At 38.5% G+C, this 23486-nt stretch overlaps 2 protein-coding genes across 2 annotated transcripts in view; one reads left to right on the top strand and one right to left on the bottom strand.

Annotated features, from left to right (window-relative positions):
- Window positions 1-4914: 4914 nt before the first annotated feature.
- On the bottom strand, window positions 4915-22123 carry LOC129132955 (betaine--homocysteine S-methyltransferase 1). The gene is made up of 8 exons (XM_054652503.2): window positions 21883-22123; window positions 17941-18073; window positions 14020-14138; window positions 11845-12036; window positions 11114-11261; window positions 10066-10248; window positions 6277-6505; window positions 4915-5806 (listed from the first exon to the last, which is right to left on the bottom strand). Exons 1-8 carry the CDS (start codon window positions 21919-21921, stop codon window positions 5632-5634), a joined length of 1218 nt encoding a protein of 405 aa, XP_054508478.1. The 5' UTR covers window positions 21922-22123; the 3' UTR covers window positions 4915-5631.
- Window positions 22081-23486, top strand: part of DMGDH (dimethylglycine dehydrogenase) — a 40962-nt gene continuing 39556 nt past the window's right edge. Inside the window, exon 1 of the mRNA XM_054652531.2 lies at window positions 22081-22409. Coding sequence (XP_054508506.2) covers window positions 22333-22409 — 77 coding nt within the window. The 5' untranslated portion in view covers window positions 22081-22332. The remainder of the gene's footprint in view (window positions 22410-23486) is intronic.

The following is a 23486-nucleotide window of genomic DNA, read 5'->3' as shown; positions in this document are numbered from 1 at the left end:
CTCCTATCCAGCCATTCTTCCACAGGATAACATGACAAAACTGATAAGCTATTTTAATTTTCTAGCCAAAAGTAACTGGAGTATGGGCTGTCCTGGCCACGCTCTCACACCTTTGCAATGTTTTATATTCCCACATGTAGGAAGTTTTATATTCCCACACGATGGATAAGGTGTATCATTATGATATATGAGGATTGCTTCATTCCTAGGCAAAACAGCTAATCCTGTTTGTGTCCCTTTGTGCCTCAGTATCACTGTGAACTGAATGGAGCGTGTACAGCTTCAGGTCTGAAAAAAAAACCCCAGCAAATTGTCTTTCAGATCAATGGTGCAAATACTAATTATCTTTAAGAGTCCTGTTTGCCTAGAAGAACCAGCAGAACCAGTCACATTAAACATAGGTGTAGCAGTATGAGAGTATGTTGGAATAACAATGATTTGTCTGAGACAAGAATTCTCATATGAATAGAAGCATTAGGAAAAACAGAAGATTTAAAGAATATAGCCTCAATTTGTTGTTCAGTTATGGGGCAGTTTTGCCAAAATAACAGAGGAAAACCTTTCAAGGTATACCCTTGCAGAAAGAAGTGTCTGTAGAGGACATGGATGTTCATGCCTATCACATCTAAATTCTGCCTGGTTGTGTGGTAGATGCAGTGCTGTACATCATTTAATATTGCACATGGTGCCTCTTTGGCTGTGTCCTGTCCCTGTTCCAACCTTTCTGTCCTTTGTCTATTCTCTATAATTTAAAATGGTTGTCTACAGTGTATATAATTTGATTTTTTTTAGGATGACGGCAGACCTGGCCATTTTCAAGGAAAAACTTTAGTCCAGTCAGTCCTTTTATTGAGGAAGTAAAACAATACTAAAATGTTGCACAACTGGAGACTTAATTAGCTTTTACATTTCTTGTAAAGAAGACGCTTCCTTGTTAAGTAGCAAATACAGGTGTAATTAAGCCTGTTGTGAAGTTAAATTGGAATTAACAGCTCTTCTGGTTTGCGTCCGTGCGTGCAGATGTGAGAAGCCATTAGAGGGCCCCTCCTCCCGAGCGCCGTAGCCTCGTACAGAGCCACCTGGAGGCAGTGTTCGCACAGCTGGCTTCAGACCTGTGCCTGCTAAGTACAATTTCCTCAGACTTCATCATACAGAAAACATCAGAGAAAAAAAATATATACTGGAAAGCATGATTTTTTTAAAAAAGCCGTTGCCTTCATAGGATGCACCTTTGATTCTCCGTGGGTCTGTAATACTGTGATGCTCCTGTGAAGTGCTTTTTTATAAAAACCTTTGTAGGAAGAGCCAGCAGGATGTTCCAGCAAAACAGCTGACATAATTGAAAAGAACATGCAAAATTTCCTGCCTGGAGGAAAAAAATAGTGCTGCTTGACCTAAAGTATGACCTAAAGTATTCTTGTTTTTTCTCTTGGGTAGAACTGACCTATTTTTTGTTTGTTTGATTGATTGACTGATTATAAATAAAAACTGATAGAGAACTTCCCGTGTTACAGTTGCCACTTGATCTCTTTCTTCAATTGCACAGAAACAATAACATGCAAATGTTTTCAAATGACTGCCACAAAACATTCTTGAACTACCCAGCGACAACTGGCAAAGCTTGTAAAGCTTAGTTTGATTGATGCATGTTTGCTGTTGCTTTGTCAATTGTGAGGTAAGTCATACTTCTCCCCATTCCAAATATACACTTCTCAATCTGATTTGAAATTCATACTCTCCACTCTGATAGCATCAAGTCCTATTACCCAAATTTGTTTTTCTTTCAGATACACAACTTTACTAGACACAGAAACTCTGAGGTGTAGTTGACCAAAATATATGGAAAGTCCATCTTCAGATTCCCTAACGTATGGATGTAATTGATTGCTGTCTCTCTCAGGAGTTGTACATGAAAAAGTACACACCACTGGCAAGATTCAGTATCATGATTTCATAAAATTTGTGTCAAATACCATCTATCTGAATAAAGTGGAACATAAGAAAAAGGTAACAAAGAACTTTGTAACAGAGCAAGCTGCTGAAATAATGTATTTTACCATAATATTCTGCCCTATATTATTTACCATAATATTCTGTCCTATTTCACTGGTGTCTATTCTTAAATGCAGGATTAAAGTAGATTAGTTTATGTTCAATATTTTTTTACATCAATGGAGCAGAACAAGACAGATACATGAATCCACTTCTTTCGACATTTAGATTTAAAAAATGTCACTGAACCTGCCATTGCATTTGTGAATAGAGTTGAAAGATAAGGTGGAGCCCTTAACTGCTTTAGGAAGAAATTTGTGGTACCTGAGGATGTCAGATTTAGTAGGAGTCTTAGAAAACTTTCTTTTCAAAAGAGCAGGCGAAAAAAAGCTGTGTTTTCTGAAAAAAAAAAAGTGGGTTTTGTTACTAACTCCCAATTTTCCTTCTTTACAACACCCTCTTGCATTTTTTTGGTTTACAGATAAATCAGACCAACAACTGACCATTACACAGCAGGTTTTTAGGCCCTTTTTTGCATGAAAATTTTTTTCTTGGAAACTTCAGAGCTTACTTAATATGTATCCATCTCCTAATGAGTAGTGCAGATAGCTAGTAGTTTCTGAAGTTTATGGTTTGTTCAGGTCCCTCTTGGCCTGACATTCAGTGTCATGAGTAAGAATTATTTAGATTTTAGAAATGTCAAAGACTTTAGCTTTTCACTTCTGGATCTGTACTTCTGATGTTCAGATCACTTCACTTCAGCTCACAGATAAAAAAAACATAGGAGATAACAAGGTCTGGATAAAGATCTGATGGAGGTGATTTCTGGGTATATGATAAATCATAGACTCAGAGGGAAGAATGAATTAACAGAGTATGTTTGATTGAGAGAGAAACAAGGAATGTACTTAAATCTTCAAATGCATAACAGACTTTAGCAAAGGAAGAAATTCTTTGTGTCTTCATGTCTCTAAGGAGCTGTAAAGAAATAATGGAGAAAAACAATGAAAAATAATAAAGAAAGAATAAATTCCACCAAGGAACATTCAAATTAGGAAAATTTTGTTAAGGGTGAAGTAACCAAACACAATCCTTGGGGGTCCCTTCGATCTCCAAATATTTTGTTTCTGCATTGTAGACATTGAACTAACCTGGTGTTGTCATGGAAGCTACATCATTAGATTTATTTCCAAACAGGCTAAGTAAAGATCTTGCCCTACAAATAAATGATCCTTAGGGTACTAAATACAGGAACTAGCCCTCTAAAGCCCCTTTCACCTCCTAAAGTTTTCAGAAAGGTTTCCAGGTAACCAAATTTCCTAGGACTGTGCTGTTGGCTTATTTCCTTAACAAGTCATGTAACCATTAGAAACATGTGAAAATCTAACAGTTTCCTTATGCCTAAATTGTTACACAGAAACAAATGGGAAAGAAAGCTTGGTAGGCTTGCTGGTTGGTAGTTTTTTGGGTTTGGGGTGTTTTTTTGAGGACAGCAGTGTTGGATTTTTTTGGGTGGAGTTTGGGTTTTCTTAGTAGATTGGGTTTATTAGTGATCAATAAAGCATGCTGAAATTGTTTCCATCCCACTGGAAGTCCTTTATAAACCCAGCCTGTGATATGAATAAAACAGGGAATATTTGTTTCACCCTGCTCTTGGGCCAGCTCTCATGTTCCACGTCTTTAAATGGCCTTTAAGTATTTCTCATTATAATATGTTAAAATTCATCCTTTCCAAACTGGATACCAAAAATGAAAAAATCATATTTTCATAAATACCAGGTTCTTCAGTATTCTGTGTTGTGAAGTCATTCATTTCAATACAAATTTTTGTATGTTATGACAGTTTCAAAAAAATCAGCCCAGCTACTCGTATAGTTAGTGTATGATGGTCAAACAGCATTCTGTGCAACAAGAAGTCCCTAAACAGGTAATAATTGTTCAAAACACTTCTGTACTGGTTGTAGCCTCTGTTTTAGGCCACCTAATCAAGCATATGTTCTTAATGCTACATACATTTTGATGATGATCAAAGATCTGGCATTCGTGTTTTACAGATTCTGCAATATTCACTCTCTGCAGAGGTAATGTTGAGAATCACTTAGGAAGGAAAGGAGTTTATAAAGCATATAAAATATATACTCACATGGATGCTTTCCAAATAATCTGCATTTTAAAATACCTACTTTCTTGATTTGTCTGCTTTTTTCTAGCTAGTAAGTGTTTTTTTAATATGTTTTAAGCCTGGGGAAGGCAGGCTTAAACCTGTCTGCCAATAACAGTCTGAAAAGGATGCATTAAGTTTCTCACTGAAGTGTTGTCTATGTAAGTGTTTCCTGAACTGCAGAATACCAGCATGGATAGAAACAAGGAAATAAGCTTATACATGAAAAGTAGTCTAACTACATCTTTCAACACTGACTGTGAGAATGAGATTTTCATAAAGGTAGTTGCCTTAACGTAGGATGGGTGAAAATTCATTCTAAACAGAAATTGAAGTTGGGTGGTACTTACAAAAATTAATGATGGAAATGTGGGCTTTACAAGTTCTAAATATAGTGGTACACTTCCTATGAAAACCTTATCTTGTTTGAAAACAAATCAGTGTACAAATTCCATGGGTTTTCTCAACTTGAATGGATGGATCTATTTCCTAACAGAGTTTTTCATTTGTTAAAACTAAGATTGCAGAGTGAATCAATCAGATTAAAAAAAAAAAAAAGGGAAAAAAAAAAAAAAGATGTGTACTGCTCTTTTAAATGGGAGTTATATCTTAGAAACCTGCTGTTTTAAGATAACCAAGTAATTAAAGTGAGATTTCCAGAAATAAACTGCATCATTTGAAAATTATTTTTTTACTGGAGAAACAATATACTTTTTGAGGTTTTACAGTTTAAGGTGTGAAGATAATACAATACTATTCAATTATATTATTTTTAATTTATTTGACATTTCTTTAGATTGCAGAGTAATTTCTTAAGCCTTTTAATCCCCAGAAGAGTAAATCTTGTGTACATGGTACCTTAAGACAAAAACTGAATTTTGTCTACCTGCCATTTTTCTCTTCTAAAAGCTCTCTGCATATAAGAAGTTCCTGCAAGATGTCATTTTCCTTAGGTTTTGATAACAATTATAAGATACATTTTTAAGTTTACTTTTGTTCTCTTGAAACCAAGAAAGTGACCACAAATAATTGGCAGTTTGTGTGTTCCTGCACTAGTTCTCAACAAATCTTGAGGTCTGAGGAAGCTCCTATAAAACCAAACTGAAAAAAGACTTGGGAGTTGAAGTCTGTTGACACTGTATTTATAGATCGCTTTTTCTTTCTTCACAGGTGAATTGAGCCAGTTATGACTTTCCAGGTATTTCTGTGTCTACCCAATTAATGGCACTCAGCTAACAGAAGCTCAATTATTATGAGAATCCAAAATTACTTTTGACTGTGTATTCTCTAAACTATTTGTCCAGAGAAGGATTTTATTATCAAAGTTAGACATATGTAATCACATTTTTTCTTCATTTTGTCTCTTTCATTATATTTTGACTGACAGATCAACACAGTACTCATCTTCACAGATTTTCTTCTGAAGCATGAGATGGCCTGTAGATAAATCATTTTAAGATTTACATAACTGCAGTGAATTAGAACTTCTTTTTCTGGAAGAGCTCCTTCAGCTGCTGTTCAGTTGTTGCTTCTTTCTGTTGCATCAGCTCCTTGGCTCCTCTGGTCACTCCCCAGCCATCTGGCTTTGACATGCAAGGACAATATGGCCTGCCGGAAGCAGGCTTCAGATTCTCCCAGTATTCTTTTCTTGCCCTAAATAAAGAAAAAGAAACTCAGGGTTTTTTTCCCAGTACTTCATAATATTGAAGGAAATGTGACTTAGAAGACAATTGCAAAGGGTCATCTAACATGTAAAGATGGACATTATATTTATATATAGAAGTATGAATGAAAATATGCAATTAAATGCTACATGTTTTAAAAGTATCTTTCCGTCTTTGAAAGGAATACTGTAAGCAAGCCACCACTGGGAGCTGATATACAATATTCTCCTTTTCATTGTCATGAATTACATTCACAGGATCTCCTCTACTTCTCCTTCACCCCTTTCCCTGCTCTTAGGTCAGCTTTAATTCTTGGAGATTAAACATAAAACATATAATTCTAACCATAAAATCTTTACAGTGATATTTAGATGCCCATATCAGCTAAGCCAGTGTGCTCTGTGGAGCAATGTAAGCCTTTGCAAAAGGTGTGTTGGCTTCCAGGTCAGATATACGTACCTTGCTCTGACCCAGGGTTTGGTATGCATGCTCAGGTTATCACCCCAGCTACCATGTTTCTCAGAAGCTTCTGGCAAAAATCCTCTTTCAGGAGCCAACTCTTCAGCTATTGCTCGGATGTGATATGGCTCAAATCCACAGCAGCCTCCAATGAAACGAATTCCTAAGTCATAGGCCTTTCTTGCATATTTTTGAATGTCCCATCTGGTGGCAATTCTTGGCTCCAGACCTGCAAAGACATTATCTTAAGTTTCCATCATGGTCCATTCAATTTGTATCCATTTTTTTGGTAAGAAATCATGTTGTTGAAACACTTGCACTCTGTTTGCAAAAGTGGTTGTAGATGTAGATGTATGTGTTTGAACTGTCTGACCTAGAATCAGAGATTGAAACCTTTAGAAGGCTAGCTTTTTCTGCAGTGCTCCACTGACCTGTGCTTGTAAGCATGTTTGGCCTGCCAAAACAGCACCTAGTATCTTCTGAGGCAGATCATGTTTACCATTCTGCGGAGTTCTTAGCTGAAGAATTGGAATACCTTCAATGTTATGGCTATATTTCCTAATAAACAATCAATATCTGGGAAAACTGATTTCCACACACTGATCTGTGACAGGAGAACGTATCAGCCTACTGGCATAGGAATAATCCTGGTAATTATTCCTCAAAAATGTTTATTGCTCTTTTTTCCACAATCGGATATTGGCAGCCAGTTGTTTCAGCTGGGATCTTAGCTATTTCTTAGACCAACCCTTAGGTATAATCCCAGTCCTGAGCAGCTTGCTGTCTCAAAACACCTCATTCCTTGTGGAAAGTTCTGTGTGGATGTAATTTAGAATGCCATCTCTGTTGCAAGTTTTTTGAGCATTGTGATGGAATAACAAGACCTGAGAGAGTAGACTTGTGGAAGTAAAGGAGTAAAAAGTAAAAGCACACCTCAAGGAGCTGGAGGCACAACTGGAAAGAAAAGAATGGGGACTGAAGAAGAAACTTTAAGAAATGAAAATACAGAAATAAAAGGACAAAAATCCTCCCACTTCTTAATGGATATGCACATCTGCAGGATGTGAACCAGCATGGTTATCAGTTAAGTGCAGCATCATGTCTGTGCACTGAACACTGCTGGGCAAAGAAGCTGTGGTTGAGGTAGTAAGGCTCCAGCAACAAAGGAGAGTAGGATTGAAGAATGTCCCAATGTCCTGTCCCAAAAATGTCTAACATGCAAGAAGTTGATAGAAAGCAGATATACCCTAAGTCCATTTTGTAGTTAAGAATAAGGTTTACAAATAAAAAAGCAGAAGGGAGACAACTGAAGATTCTTATAAAGAAAATTATTGCTCTCAGAGGGAAAGATGAAACAAAGGAAAAGTAGATGGCCTGGAAAACTTTGATTAAGCATTTTAGAGAGCTGTTCAAATAAAAACAAGCTTTTGTACAGTGCTGCAGATATGATAGAAAGCATCAGAAGCACAAATGCATTATTTCCTCCTCTTTCATATATTATTTAAAAGCTAATGCAAAATTTATACAAATGATCAACAGTAAGAATGCATCATTGTGCACTCAACTTACACCTGTATAAGCAACTAAGCGTCAGGGGAACAGTATAGGTTTCCCTGTCATCTCCATCACCCTGTCACAATCCATGTGATCTGATGAGATGCATTGATTTGATGGCAGATGAAGTGGCTAAGCCACTGTCCATTATACTTGAAAACTTGTGACAGTCCAGTGAAGTTCCTAGTGACTGGAGAAAGGGAAACATAACCCACACTTTTAAAAAGGCAGAAAAAGGAAAAGCCAGAGAAAGAGAGACCAGTCAGTCTTACAATGCCCAGAAAAACCTTGGATCAAATCACCTGGAACTTGTACTAAGGCACATGGGAAATGAGGATGTGATTGGTGGCAGCCAACATGACTTTACTGAGGACAAACTGTGCCTACAAATTTGGTGGCCTCCTGTGATGGGGTTACAGCATTGGTGGAGAAGAGTGACGAATGTCACCTTCCTGGACTTCCACAAAGCATTTGATACTGTGCCACACAACATCCTTGTCTTTAAATTGGAGAGATTCCTTCCCAAAACTGACTAACATTTAATTTATTTTTTCCATGTCTGTCAATGCAATACTTTTCTTGGCTTTATTCAGAATTAAGTATCTCTAACTTAACAATTCTTGATGAGGAAAAACTGTAACATGCTCTTTGATTTGCCCGCTCAATATTTCTACCCTTGGGTATGTTTTCAGTGACTAGGTCATTTCTTTCTAAAACATTGTCCTTATTTAACTGGTGACATTTCAGAGAAATTGCAAGAAAACAGAAGAGAAAACATAGAAAAATGGAAATAGATCTACAGAAAAATAAATCTTTCTGGCATCTAATTGCTGGAGTTTGTCAATTCAACATACCTAATGCTTCCCTAGAAACTGAGATCTTGTTGCCCTGTAGAGAGTATATGTACTCTTCAGATATCTAAATATCCCTGTTATTGCCTTCATGAAAACCAGGTAATTTGGTCAGTTTAAAAATGATTTACTGAAGAGATTATCTGCTGTCAAGCAATCAATTACTACTTCAGGGTTTTGAAAACACTCACAGAGCAGGTCTTCACCAATTAATTATTCATGGAAATTCTAAATGCTGAGATGTCATACAGATTGCTTATAGCACACAAGCCAAGAACTGTAACAAACCAGAGTGAATCCTTCCATTCACTTGATTGCTTACTGCGTCTGTTTGACTTTTTTTTTCCTGCTTGCAATCAGCGGAACTATATGAAGGAATGAATAGGATAAATGAGTTCCTAACACTTTTAAACATCTTAGATATTTTCAGGACTCAGACATGTTATTACCATTTAATGAATGCCCCAGGCTTATGCTTTATTCTCTTTCCTTCATTTATGTAAAAAGAGGAATTTAAAGAAAAACAACGAGCTTCCTGAAAATCACATCTACTTCTCAGGTTTTTTTGCTGCAAATTCAAATTGTGAGTGTTTTGGGACCATTTACTCTGATCTTGAAAAGAAGGGTGTATGTTATCTGAAAATGAAAGTATTTTCTAATCAGTCTTAAAATGTTTAAGCTGATTTTGCCCTTAGTTACAGGGCAAAATACTCACATGAAAATAAGCCCTAAATACACAAGCCTTATATAAATATTAAATGGCTAACTCTCCCAGTTTTTGTAGAGTTTCTCCTGAGCATACATGGAGATTTCTTCTCCAAACTGCTAATTTGTTAGCAATTATTAAAGTCCTCTTTCTGGTGTCTCTCTAATGTCACATACATTAGACAGTCACAAGATTTAAATATTATGAGTGCAATAATAATGTTCCTATATCCATTGTACTGCATTGTACATTAAACTCTTACACAAGTAAATGTAGGACTTGTGGGATACATATCACAACCCAGAAAAATGAGGTTTTTTTACTACATTTGCTGCTGCTCTTTGGACTGTTTACAGCAGTCCTGAACAGGGTTCTATAGCATGAGGAAGAATATTTTTTAAATTAATTTATATTGTGGCATTTTAACTCTTCTCATCATAATTACACATTGAGTTACATGCTGTGATACTACTGAAGTGTTCTCCCTATGTGGATGATCTTTACTCCAATATTACATTTTGATCTGTCTGGAAAACGCCAGGACTAGGATAACTAGGACTCATCATATTGAATAAAAGGACACCTTGCAGCTTCAGCTGTACTAAAAGCTGGGGGCAATAAAAGCCAGGAACAGCCAATAAAGCAACACCACCAACAAAAAATACACCCTTGTCTTACCAAAGGGAAATTCCGGAAGATCAATAAATCCCTGCTTTCCACAATCAGGAGTATGGAAAGCAAGTGGCTGGCACATCAGGTGGGCTTTCAGTTTAGCAGCCTGCAAGCCCTCTTTCATCAGCCTCACAGTTTCGATGGAAGTTTCTGGATCAAAATGGCAGTTGACTCCAACTATAGAAGCACCTAGGAGGAGGAAAGTAACTTTAAGTCACAGCTCCCCAGAAAGTGGGAGATGAAAGTTCTACAGCACTCTAGAAGCAGTGCTGTCCACCTTCACACCAGTGCTATGGAAACAAGGCAGCTGTGCTACAGCCAGGCACAACTCTCCTGAGGTTGATCATGCCATTTACATCTCAGCTGCACTCCTCTTTACCTTTCTAATGATGAATCACATCTTCTACAGATGTTTTTTTCTTCTACCCTCCTACAGTGTTTAATCAGTAAAGTCTGATTATGTAGAGCCACATATGGAAATAGGTGGCAGGTTCCTAACAGAAGTTCTACCTTTGGATTTCAACTATAACTTGAAAGGAAAAGAGCACTTCAGGATAGATATGTAAACTTGTGTATCTTCACCCATCATGCCCCTGATTAATTTCTTCTGCCCTTCCCCTTGTTCCGTAGAAAACAGCCTTTCATAGGCAATATTATTAATTTTGTCATTCTCTTAATTTTCTCATCTTGAGCTTGAACTGTGTGCAAAAACAAGAGCAGAGAATCAAAAGCAGCTTTGTGCTTGTGATTCTAGAATTTGGGGATGGGTCTGCAATGAAATTTGAGCAGGTTTAGGATTTTGCTGTATTCAGTATCAGTTTTCTATGGCTATTGCTCTTACCCATTTCATACAGATAAGCAAGGATTTGAAGCTTTATTCCCATATGTTTTTACAAGACTGTTCTAGTAAAGTACTCATAAAGACTTTTCTACAGAGTTATAACTCCTATGAGATACAACTGGGAAGCTACCTACTTGGCATACACACCTATTTATTTAAATAATTAGGGACTTTTTCCATATTTTCAAAGGGCACATTAAAACAGATTCTTACCAGCCTTTACCAGCTGGACAGCACATTGTCCAGGGGACACTCCATGCATGTCTCCTTCTGGACCAATGCACATCGTAGCTGCAACTGGCTTTCCAGATTCTTTTAGAACTTCAACTGCCCAGACAGCCTCTTCAACATGCTCAAAATACTGAAAAAAATTAAAACTAGGCTATTTTGTTTCTCAGCAAAGAAATATAAAAATTCCTATCCAGACCCCAAATTAACCATCAATACAATGATTTGATAATTTTCTGATTTATACTAACATAATTCAATTGAGTTTACTGGCCACACAGTTAAAAAAGGATTTTTAAAAGTGAGTAAAAATAAATTAAAAATAATGTTACTTTTGTTTCAGAACAAGAATGCCGATAGGGGAGATTAATCAAGGATTAACCCAAGACCTATAGTCAACTAGAAAAGTTCTTAGGTTGCTTTCCATGTACTGGAAGAAATAGGGATTAGTCCAGATCCCAGCAACATTTTGTCTTTGTATTCGTACAGAATTTTACTTGACTTAGGTAGAAATGGCGTTCAAAGATCCTATTCTAGAACACCTGCAGATGCTGGTGGGCATTTACAAAAAAATATCTGATACTACTGAGATAAAAGCACAGCAGAAAATCTTGAAGTAGGTAGAAACATGTAGGGATGCTTCCTAAAATAGGCTCGACATCTTAAAAATTAACACTGTGCCAGTTGAAGGCACATACTTATTTTTACAGATTTACCTCTGCAATTAAGAAGTCCACATTCTTCTTCATAAAGACTTCCAGTTGCTTTTGAAAGGCTGCTTTAACCTCTGTTTTATCCTTGCAGCTTAAGTAAGATGGTGTTTGACTGACTCCTCCAGCCACTAAAGCATCACCTTCATTAGCCACTTCTCTTGCAATGTCACAAGCAGCTTCATTCACTTTGTGGCACTGTGTGAACATAGAATCTGTTAGTTTTATCTTACCAGAGGTATGCAGAACCCTAGAAGGACAAAAATAGTGAGAAGTCATAATGGCTTTTTCATATTTTTGTTAAATTTAAACTAAATATAATTAAAATCAAATGGATTTTTAGAGTAATCTTGATTAGGAAGATAAGATTCTTTTAAACAGTAACAAACATTAGAAAAATAATTTCTTACCTCCTCTAAGTTATCATATTGTCAAATACTACAAAATACATTACAATTAATAGATTTACACAAATAGCCTATAAAAAACAAATATTTGGTTTGAAGTGGAATTTTCTTTGCTTCTTAGAAAATGAATTAGTTACACCTAAGCATATGTTTTCATTCTGAAATTTTGAATGGAAAACAAGATATATGAGAATTCTAACTTTTCTTTTTTTAAATATATTTTACTGTTCTGATAATTAACACCTCCCACACCCAATATAATATTCATACAGGGTTATTTAAGACATTTTTTAAAGAAAGCATGAATTATGTGATATTAAAGTTGCCAACTTAAAGAAAGGGAAAAATATTGCTAATTAATCACTAAGACTGGAAGTCATATTCCTTCTATATCTAAACTAGGATGACCAGAACAGCTTTTCAAAAAGAGGTCAAACTGAGAAAAAAAAAATCTGGGAAAAAGAATCATTATTTGTGGTATTTCAAAAGTATTGATTACAGCAGGTTCTCTGCAGTCCATAGACTATTTAGAAGTCTCTAAGTCCATAAGCTTCTCTCTGCTGAAGAGAGATACAGTTTTACATGGCTGCCTCAAAAACCCAGCTGATTTTTAAAGCTGTTGCTGACAGCTACCCACTTGCATTTGTGCACGGGTACATGTTTCGGGACTCTGTGAGGTGGAACCATAAATTAATTAAATCCTGGAGCAACCTGATTCTAGAACTGGCAGGAAATAAATTTTGAGATGTTTGATGTAATGCAATCCAAATACCAGGTGCTCTCTAGCCTTTATAATTCTGCACATCAGCAAGACTTGAAGATTGACTTGTTCCAGGGTTACTGTGTTTCTGGGACTACCACTTCAGACATTTCAGTGTTGTAAAAGGCAGAGCATTTCAGATTAATTTGGTCATATGACATTTTGGGATGAACTCAATTAAGCCTCAAGTGTTTCCCTAGTGTCCAGATTGTTCTAATTTCAGACTGAGGATATCTTCACAGATACAGCTATTCCTTCCTCCCTGAGCCCTGGAGAATTTTCTCTAGTTTGCAGAAGACAGAATGTACAGTAGGACCAAAGGAACAGGATCAGAGAAACCACTCAATGCCAAACATTCTAGTATCAAAGGTATTATTATGTTTGGCCAGGAATTCCACTAGACCTTGGGCCTGTGTCTAGTAAACACACCCAGAATCCTACAATTCTTCTATGTAGGGGGTAAGAAAACACTGACAGGGTACTTCTGCTGATGTAAAAATTACCTTCACACAAGAGGAGGGGAATATTGAATACAGTGTATAGCTTAGATTATTTTAGTTGCTACTTAATGAAGATGTGGTTCTAAAAACATTTTGTTCTCATTAGCTGTTCATTATTCTCTAAGATTCTTCACCATTTTTACAGTTCAGTAATTTCTCTGGATTCTAAAACATCTCTATTTTTTCACTAGTTTTAGTACTCTCTATAATCTTTGTACCTAAACTCCATAAACCCATCTCCTCAGATAAAAATACAGAAAAATACAATGTGGGCATTCTCTTTCCCCTCTTCATCCCTTCCCAATTTTGTGTTTGATTTTTGTTTTGGTTTGGGGTTTTTCACTTCACCTTGTTTTTTTGCTATTTCAAACTCTGTAATTCCATCATCTCATTCTCTGGTCCTCAAATATACCCAAAACTGTTAGGACAAACTTGATAATACCTTTGCCAAACCTTTTGAAATTGAACAACTTATTTTCAACTTATTTTGTATCTCCAAAACTGGTTTACTCACACTTATTTTCTCAGCTACATAATTGCCCCTGTTCTCTAGTTTGTCCTCACTGGCATAAAAGGTGAAGGTCTGCAGAACATTGGATCCAGCTCTGAGGAATTCTCGGTGAAGCTGACGAACTGCAAATTAAGAGACAAGGTTATTACTGTGTTATCCCCAAATCCAGTGTTTGTTGATGTAATGTTATTGTAAAATAAGTGACATTGTGTTTACTAGGAAACCAATTATGAGAAATTAGAAGCAGTACCCAAGTCTGCATAGAATTTCTTTCTTCTCACCATCAAAACATTGGGTAGAAAATTTTCTTCTTCATTCTTTTCTGTTAAGAATGACTGAAGATTTCTATATAGTTTAGCTGCAGATTCAGTTTTGCCTGCCACCTTAACAATCCTCTGTTTTCTGTAGTCCTCCAGATTCCCAGATGTAGGGCTGGATAGAGCTTTTGTATTGTGATTTAGGAAGGGATAACAGATGACTGACAAAAGAATATGAAGGCATAACAAGGAATACCAGACAAAAGGCGCTTCAAATGAAAAAGCTATCTTCTCTTAGCTTCTATATTATGAAGAAGAAAACAGAAGAAAGTATCATATCAACAAATTAAGGGACATGATAATTATATGGAAGAATACAGTGTTTCATCACCTCCTCTAGTCTACATTTTTGAGTTTTCTCCCCCAGCAAAGTTTTTAAAGAGTATAGTCAGCCAAACCAAAGATCTATTTTGCTAAATACATCCTCACTTAAAAGAAGATTTGTTGCTCCAGAAAAGTGACTCACAGCACGAAGTTAATTCTTCCCATATGTCTCCACATGATGATTTTACTATATCGACAACAAGCCTTTTAAAGGAAAGGTTACCATTACTTTGAATAGACAAATTTCCTACATTAGGACTTTGGGAAAAGGCTCTGTAATGGTAGCCATGCCTTTCTGGCTGTAAGCAGTATACTTCAATTGCCACAACAGAACAGGAACTGTTAATTGCTTTTATATATATACCCACAGAATAATAGTTACAATAATTACTAGAATGCTACTGATCATGTAAAACAGAGTTAAATGCTTAACAGCTTATAGAAAATACAGGAGTTCCTTACTTACTGCACACAAGATACTTATTACCTACACACACAAGAACACTGCAATTTCTATGGCAGATGTTTAGAAAGGTTTTCCTGAAGTCCTAGTGTATCACAACTCATTGTCCACAGACACAGTTTGTGTCACTAAAAAAAGTGCAAGTTTGTCATGAGAATAAAATTACTCCCGTATTCTGCAACAAACATAGCTTTCTGCAGCAGAAAAGCTCAAAAAACATTTTGTGTTGCTAGATTTAATGTGCATACATGCAAGCGTGTCTGCTTTCAATGAAGGATCGCTGTAGTGTCCCTTGCTTGTGTCTACTGGTACAGTATTTTATTTCTAGTTGCTGCCTTGGGTAACTTCAAAGCGCTTATTTTTTTACTACACAGGTGATTTAACACAGTGTTTCTTTGCCCAGCAGTCACAAAAATCTTTCCAGGAACATAGGTTGTAGCAGAGGTACTGTTCAAAAAGTTTTTGGAATCTGCTTGAATGCCTGGGATCAAATTTCATTTTCACATCTTTATGAAGGGAAAAAAAAGTTGTAGTGCTGGGAGTATTCTTTTTCCTACATCATAACAATAGGCCACTGATCCCAAATAAAAGGACCCTGTGTGTTTCTAGTGGGTTTTTTTTCATCCTCCTGAATGAGGAAGCATTGATGAAAACTGGTCAGGAAATAAGAAAAAAAAATCTACAAATATTTTCACAAATGCTCTATGACATTTCAGTAATAGACCATTCCTAGAAGAAGGCCTGGGTTTTGTGTGAATATGGATGGTGACATCAGTAGGAAAATGAAATCTAACACATGTGATTAAGGAACTTCATACCCCAAAATACCAGGTTTGTGAATAGGAGACATGGGATACACTTTGAGGAAACAATAGTGCTATAACTATCAGCCTGAATCTCATTCAACCTCAAGCAAATAGGCTTTACCAGTAGAATACACTGTTGTTCTTATCAAACCCACAGCACTGTGCAATATCAAAAACCCAAACCACTCTGTAGTTTACTTGTGTGACTTCCAGTATGCTTCCTCCACCATTTGAGAAATGGGAATAAAAGTCACACATGAGGCTAAACCATTATTAATAATTTGATGCATTTTAGGAGTCAGATGTGTAACACTAATTTTTCATTTAAATCCATCATGAGTTGGACATTACATAAAAGACACAGACATAAGCTGTGAGGAGATAGGAGCAATAAGCACCCATGCACATGGCTCAGCATAGAGCAATCCCTAGTCTGTCTCAGAAGAAAAATATAGATCTCCTAATTTCTAAAATTACCAGTCAGGCAAATCCTCTCTTCTGTAATACAGCTAATGGCCTTGAACTCTTTTTTTTTATTATTCCTTCTCAGAACTTCCTTCCTTTTCCTTTCCTTATAAGGACAAGAAGCTCTGGTAGCTGTATGGTTACACCCACTGTCTCTGCCAGTTGCTCCTTGTGTTCTATTACATCTGCTTCCAAAGTAACATGACCCTTGAGTGAGCAGGAGCAAAAGCATGGAGGGAAAGAAGCCCCACTGCACAAAAAGAAATTAGCAGATTTGCCCTGAAGGGTGGATTTATAAATAGCCTATAAAAGACATGTGCAGAGTGGGGAGGGCTTTTGAGGTGCAAAAATAACAAGCAAAGGGGAAAGAAAGAGCATGGGACAAGGGCTATGAGCTGTAAAATAGAACACGCAGGGCCAGACAGAGGTAGACATGGAGAAAAATAGAGAGATGATAGAATGTCTCTTTGGGAGATGAGAGTCAGCAAATTAGGTCATCAATCCTTAAACCTTTCCTGGAGCTCTGCATTATCTAAAGCTGCCCATAACCCTAAATTAGGGATGCTAAGTGACACAGAAGTGACATTTGAAGGCTGAGAAAGATTAGGCTGAATAAATAGGTGAATTGTACAAAGTGATGTAGCAGAGAGAACTAACGTATCTCTCCTTCTACTCCTTCCTTCTTCTCCTGTATAGCAGAAAAAACTAACTTGGAATAGAAAACACTTAGAAGAAAGAAATTTTTTCCCCAGGATATTCTGAATTGACTTGTGGGATTAAGTGCGCATCATATTATTAGGGCAAATGCTTTCTTGTAATGAAGCATGCATAAATAGATAATACCATCCGCTTCTGCACTATTTATCATTAACACTACAGTCTTTACACTGGAAGGCATAAAATGGTTGGTTATTTTCTCTCTGTCCACTTTAAGAGAGTTACTCTGTTAAATGTTTATTGCAATTTTTAGGTTCCTATCAGGTTTATCATTCCCCATTTTACAGTGCAGCCAGAAACATTAAATACTCCCATTACGATGTTTATTAAAAACTGCCATTTCTCTGAAAGAATCAATAAAAAAACTATTTTGGATTATAAATATAACTGAATTACCAGAACAAATCAGATAGTTAACTGCAGAATTCCTTTTTTTAAGGTATTTAAATTACAAGTTTTAAATGATCAGCACAAGAACAGACTGGACAAATCCATGAGAAAGAAATCACTGAATATTATTAAACACAAATATAACTACATCTGCATGAAAAAGTCCCTGGGATGCAAGTTATTAAAAATTGGGAGAGCATTCTGAAGAGGTATCAGTAGATGTTTGCACTACTCATATTCCTACAGAGCAAACTGATTTTGGCCAGTGTTAGAGCAAGTAAAACAGGCAAAATGAGGTTTTAGGCTGTTCTTAATGTAATTCTATAGTGTCAAGGAACACTTCTATTTAAAAATCTACTAAAAGCTCTATATATTTATTATTTAGCCAACCATTACATTGTTTACATTCACTATAGCAATATAATTTCCCAGTAAAACTGACCTGCTTCTGGATGTTCTACAGTTGCTTCAGGAGTCCAAGGCCCAGCTTTTACATATCCCCTCTTTTCAAGAGCAAAAACAAATCCCCCATCTCCGATCACAATTTCTCCAGCGTCCAAGCGTTCTAGAATACCCTGGAGAAAGCATGAGGGCAGGTTAACAATTATAGTTCTTCAATTTGATGGCTATTTTCTGTATCTGCAAGGCAGACATAAATATCTGTGAGCAAGCAGAAATATTTTTGCCACAATAATAAATAGTAATGAATTTCCTTTGTAAAATTCTAAATAAAGAATGGTAGACCTGCTCTTTTGCAGCACAAGGCTTTAATATGCACACGTATATTATGTGTGTAAGGCTTCTCATTAGTCAGTTATATTGTATTCCAGAGATATTGTTTCCAGAACTGCAAGTCAGTAGTCCAGTCATGTTCCTATGAAAGTAATACACCATCTCAAATTCTCCTGTAAAATGAGAAACTTCTTAAAATAAGACACTAGTACCACTGATCTCACTATTAGCTCATCTGCTCTCTAGCTTCCAATGCCACCTTCACAGAGCCTTACCACAAGCAGCTTGTGACTCCAGATGGCACAACAGGCACCACAGAAAAGTAAGCATGCAACAGTTTCCTACCAAACAAGACACATCTCAGAAAGCTGACTTGCAGTTTCTGACAGTCTTTTCATAGGCCTGGGTTTGCTTACCCAGATTTTCAAAACAAAAAATAATCCTGTTGGTTTTGCACAGCCCTGAAATGTTTTAGAGTGCCAAATTACAAACCTTACAAAACCCTATGTAAGATAAGCCTTGCTTCTCCCTTGAACGCCACAGTAATGCAAGGAAAGCGGCAATTATCTTTTTTGTAAAACTGAAAAACATGAGAACAAATACTGGCTTGTTCTAAAATACATTGCATTTTTATTCCTTTAATTGCTTCATTTCCTTGTTCAAACATTCTAAAAAGTACCTACTATTACAGTAGGATTGATTTCTACAATTGGATGGCAACCATAATTCCATCTATATTACAAAGGGGTTGAATGAAGACTACATATATGTAGTGAATAAAGGATAAGAGTTAATCAAGGGTAGGACTGAAATTTCCATCCATAGTTTTCTTCATTTCAACAGAAGAAGTTTGAAGGAGTAGGAAAAAGAAAAAAAGAAAAGCCTTATGGACATAGAGTTGAGTGTGATTTTCATGCTGAGTGGACAGGTTTTTTTTACAATTACCCTTCAAACTTCAGCTATTATCTTTCTTATCTTTCATTATCATTTCTTATCTTTCTTATCTTTCATATCTTTCATTAACACAATTCTCTCATGCCATATATCCAACAAAGACAAACCCTTAGGATGTCTCAGAACTGCTGTTTAGGTAGAACAAGAACAAGGCCTTTCCAACAGTAAGGAGCAGTGTGCCAGCTGTGCCAGTTTCAGTACCATGCACAGCAGGGTGAGGCTCCTTGGAGGCTACAAGTCCTGGCTGAGAGCATCACCTACTTTGGCTGAGGCACTGGCATTGCAGCAAAATGTCAGGACTGGTCTGTACAGTGCTGCTGTGCACAGCTCTGCCAAGTGTTGGCCTGCAAATCTCTGCATCAGATTCCACTATGGACTTGCCAAAATATTGAGCCAATTGACTTTAAAACTTCAACAAAGTGTGCAAGTTTTTATCTTTGTTTCCACAGAATCGGGGAGAAACAATTTTAGAGTAAATGTCAGGTGGTTTTGTGAAGATTGTGCACTAAACCTACTTGCACTAAACCTACTTTCATTTATAACAGAATGCCTCAAATGGGGCCAGTAATAGCTCATTGCTTGAGTCCCTGCTTCCTCTGTCTGCCAAAGAATCTTTTGTAGATTAAGCCTGCTTCAGAAATTTGATATGCAGAGAAGAGGCATGCAGAAGAAATGAAATCTTTAATGTAAAGGCAGCCTCAGTTGTTTTTTAACTGGGCATTGAGTAATAGACACAAAATGACATCATCATATATAGGTATTATATTTATTATTATATTATGTATTTAAATGTACTACAACAGAACTTTCTTCTAAAAAGTCACTTCTAGTATTTAATAGCAGTTTTTCTTCACAGTTCTGTTTCATTTTGAAGTACAAATCATCATTTTCAACACACAGAAGCAACATAAGCCATGTTTGAATAGACCATGGCACCTTAACATATTGTGATTTATTAAGTCTAGCACCAGGGTATCTAATGGCAGGAGAGATAAATACAAAACACAAAATACTTAATAAAACCTTAGTTTGTCAGGTCATGCTGGATTCAAATGGAAATAACCTTTTTGCAGACTTCATTATAGGTCTGCTATCTTCTCTTCACACCATTTTTACTTTATGTAAAAATTATTTTGTGTAAAATACCACCTATTTAACCACCATATGGCTAACCAAAATTCAGCATCAACATTGTTTTGTTCAGAGACCTACTGCTGTGCACTTATGTCTAATCCAGATCAATATTGTACTGTCAGGTGATCTGGTAGGAGACAAAAAATGTGTTAAATTACAAAAAACAGTACATGTAAAAAGCTATCCAAGGCTTTTGTGAGCTGTCCTTTTTTCTACTATGAATGAAGTTACACCACATGGTCCCTACACCTATACATGGAAAGCGTGAGTGGAAGTGGCCCTATGAAGATATTCCCACTACCATCTTTAGGCATGTAACTGTACTGTGTAAGTGAAAATCCTGCTTGGTCAACCTATAACCCACCTTTTCATCAGTGGAGAGAAAAGAAATCTTGAAAATACTATTCACATCTCAAGCCCTAAAGAGAACTCCACTGCTTGTAGGGGGAATTTCTGCTTGATGTTGAAATTAGGTGGTATATGCCAAAATATAAAAAGCAGAACAAATACCCCATACCTTCTTCTTGTATAATCAATCTACCTGTAGGACCTAGAGCTCATAGACTTCTTCCCATGTCTTTCTGCTCTTTTGCTCTACACATAAAAACGAGTAAAACCCATTCTGGGAAAGATATGCCCTACTAATGGCAATAGTGTCCTTTAAATAGAAGACAGAATACATGATTCTGCTGACCTTGTCAAGCAGCAGCACAGGGTACCAGTTCTGATGTATGTCAGAGAGCTTGACTTAGATATTGCTCATAGCTTTGCTTTAATGGCATGAATTTCTGGTGCCTGGATAACTTTTTCCTGGCTTATTCCTTTAGCTAAATGGGGGAGCAGTGGGCATGCATACATAGGAGTCTGGGTTGATATTATACAAACATCAGTCATATTAATCAAGGGGTGAGAAATCTGGACCTTTTAAACAGAGCAGGCAGGAGACAGAAATCTCATCCAATGACAGTTTATCCTTAAAATATTTACTATTTTAATTTTAATTTACTATTTTAGTTTTAATTTACTATTTTAAAGTGTGTTGCAAGTCCTGCTTAATTTGTGTATCAAATAATGTTACACTACATGGTTTTGTACTCTGGTGGCTCCATTCTATGTGTTCAGAGAAACCAAGATTATATGGGCTGTGACTGCGTTAAGATCAAGCTAATTTATCTGTCTCATAACGATGTCCAAATACCCTTAACGTCTCGATGCTGAACAGGTACAATTACTATGGCTTTATTTTACGTTTTCACAAGATCGCCTTACCTGCGGAGATACCGAGTACCTTAGAGGGAGGTTAACCGGCGAGGGTCGCGCCGGTCAATTAGCGGCTCCCCTTCTCTAGCGGACTCAACCCCGCGGAGGCGGGAGGGGCGGCGGGGAGCCCTGCCCTGTGCCAGGCCCTGCTCTGTGCCAGGCTCCCGCGGCGGGCCTGCTCCCCCGCCCCGTCCCGTCCCGTCCCGTCCCGCCGGGGCAGCGCCCGCCCGCGGCGGCCAGAGGAGGGCACCGCGACGGGGGGAAGCAGCGGCCGGGTCTGCACGAGGGAGGGAAACAGATTTACCCTTTTGCCTTGTTTCGCGGTCTTCCTGATCGGCAGCATCTTCCTCGCCCAGGGACGCTAGCAGCCCCGACGGCTCGGTACTCTCCTCGGCTCGCTCGGTGGGCTCTCCGGCCGCTCGTTTATAGCCCCAGGAGGAGGCGGGACGCTGTGGGCAGCGCTGCGGGCGGTACCCCCGCCCGGCCCGGCCCCTGACTCCCCGGAGCGCTCTGGTTCGGCCGGGGCAGCTCCGCTCCCTCCCGCTGCCCCGCCCGGCCCCAGGTGCGGAGGCGCCCCCCCGGCTGCCCCTCCAGCTGCCCCCCACCGGCTCCAAGGGGCGGTCCGGCGCCCTCCTCCGGGAGGGCCGGGCTCGGCGGGGCAGGGACGGGACGGGACGGGACGGGACGGGACGGGACGGGAGGCGGCGGAGAGCGGTGCGGAGCCAGCGCTCTCCATCCCTGCGGCGTGTGCGGGATGAGCGCGGTGCTGCGGGGAGCCCTGCGGCGGCTGCGGCCCCCGCGCCGGCCCGGGCCCCTCGGCGCCCAGGGGCGGTGAGTGCGGGCCGGGCCGGGCCGGGCCGGGCCGGGCAGGGGGCGCGGGCAGAGGGGCCGGTCGCGGTCGCGGCCCCCGTGCCGCTGCTGTCCGGGATGCGCAGAAGGGGCGCTGGCGGCGGGAGCCAGCTCCGGCTGCGGCACCTGTGGCCAGAGGTGCCTCTCTGCGCCTCGCACTGCTGCGCCAAAGCAGAACCAGCCCGGGGTGCGTTGCTGACCTGGTGTAACAAGGTCCCTTCTGTTGTCTTCTGGGCCATACCGATAAGCAAACAGTGGCCGGTTTTAACTGGCACGATCAAACATCTGGGTGACCTGTTTAGTTCACTGGGAAGGTGAACCCCGGATTCTTGCCAGGCTCCTGGGCAAAGGTTTTAAAAATCTGAAAGGCACATGAGGAGATTTCAAATCCACAGCATAAAAGAACAATAAGAAAAGTCTTTATGCTTGACCTTGGTTACCCTGTGCCTCAAAATTCAGTAGAGAAGCAGGTGTAAGTGCCGCACATCTGGCTGTTAAACAGCTTACTGTTAACTTGCAAAAATTAATATGTAATCAGAAAAAAGAACCTGTGCATGTGTGTGGTGCACCAAATACAGAACAGCTGTGGTGTCCTGTGCTCCCACTTATTTTAGTTTTCATTCACCACTATTTATTGTATAAGCGTGGTGCATGTTCTGCCTGCAATTGCATTTAAAATGTTATAAGATCTCCATTCATAAGACATAAAACTGGTAGCCTTTATTTCTGAGTGGGAGACATGGGAGACTAGTTATACATTAGAAAGTCTGTTGCCAGAGAAGTTGAAAGTGTACGAGGAGGAGAGATAAAATTGAGTATAGATTAACTGGAGAGAAAGATACTGTTGATTCATGGTAGTCTGTACTGCTGTTGTAATAACATGTGCTACCTTGTCTCACATCCAAAAAAATTGCTTCTTAAAAATTTGTTTTAGATTTCCACATATGGCTTGCTGTTTGGCTGTCTGTGGATGAGGCAGAAGAGAGGAGGATCACTTGCAGAAGAATAGAGCTGCTTATGGCAGCAGTTCTGGTTTACGCTGAACTCAAGTAGTTTTGA

This window comes from Agelaius phoeniceus, chromosome Z, assembly GCF_051311805.1.
Source record: "Agelaius phoeniceus isolate bAgePho1 chromosome Z, bAgePho1.hap1, whole genome shotgun sequence".
Lineage (NCBI taxonomy): Eukaryota > Metazoa > Chordata > Aves > Passeriformes > Icteridae > Agelaius > Agelaius phoeniceus.
This window is presented reverse-complemented; position numbering and strand designations above follow the sequence as displayed.

What these genes read in the sequence shown, in the direction of transcription:
- LOC129132955 (XM_054652503.2), bottom strand. Translation starts at nt 21,921, where the DNA reads ATGCTGCCGATCAGGAAGACCGCGAAACAAGGCAAAAGG. An exon ending in CCGCGAAACAAGGCAAAAGG is followed by an intron (nt 18,074 to 21,882) that starts GTAAATCTGTTT and finishes TGCTTTCTCCAG; the next exon opens with GGTATTCTAGAACGCTTGGA. An exon ending in AAACCCTGGGTCAGAGCAAG is followed by an intron (nt 5,807 to 6,276) that starts GTACGTATATCT and finishes TTCTTTATTTAG; the next exon opens with GGCAAGAAAAGAATACTGGG.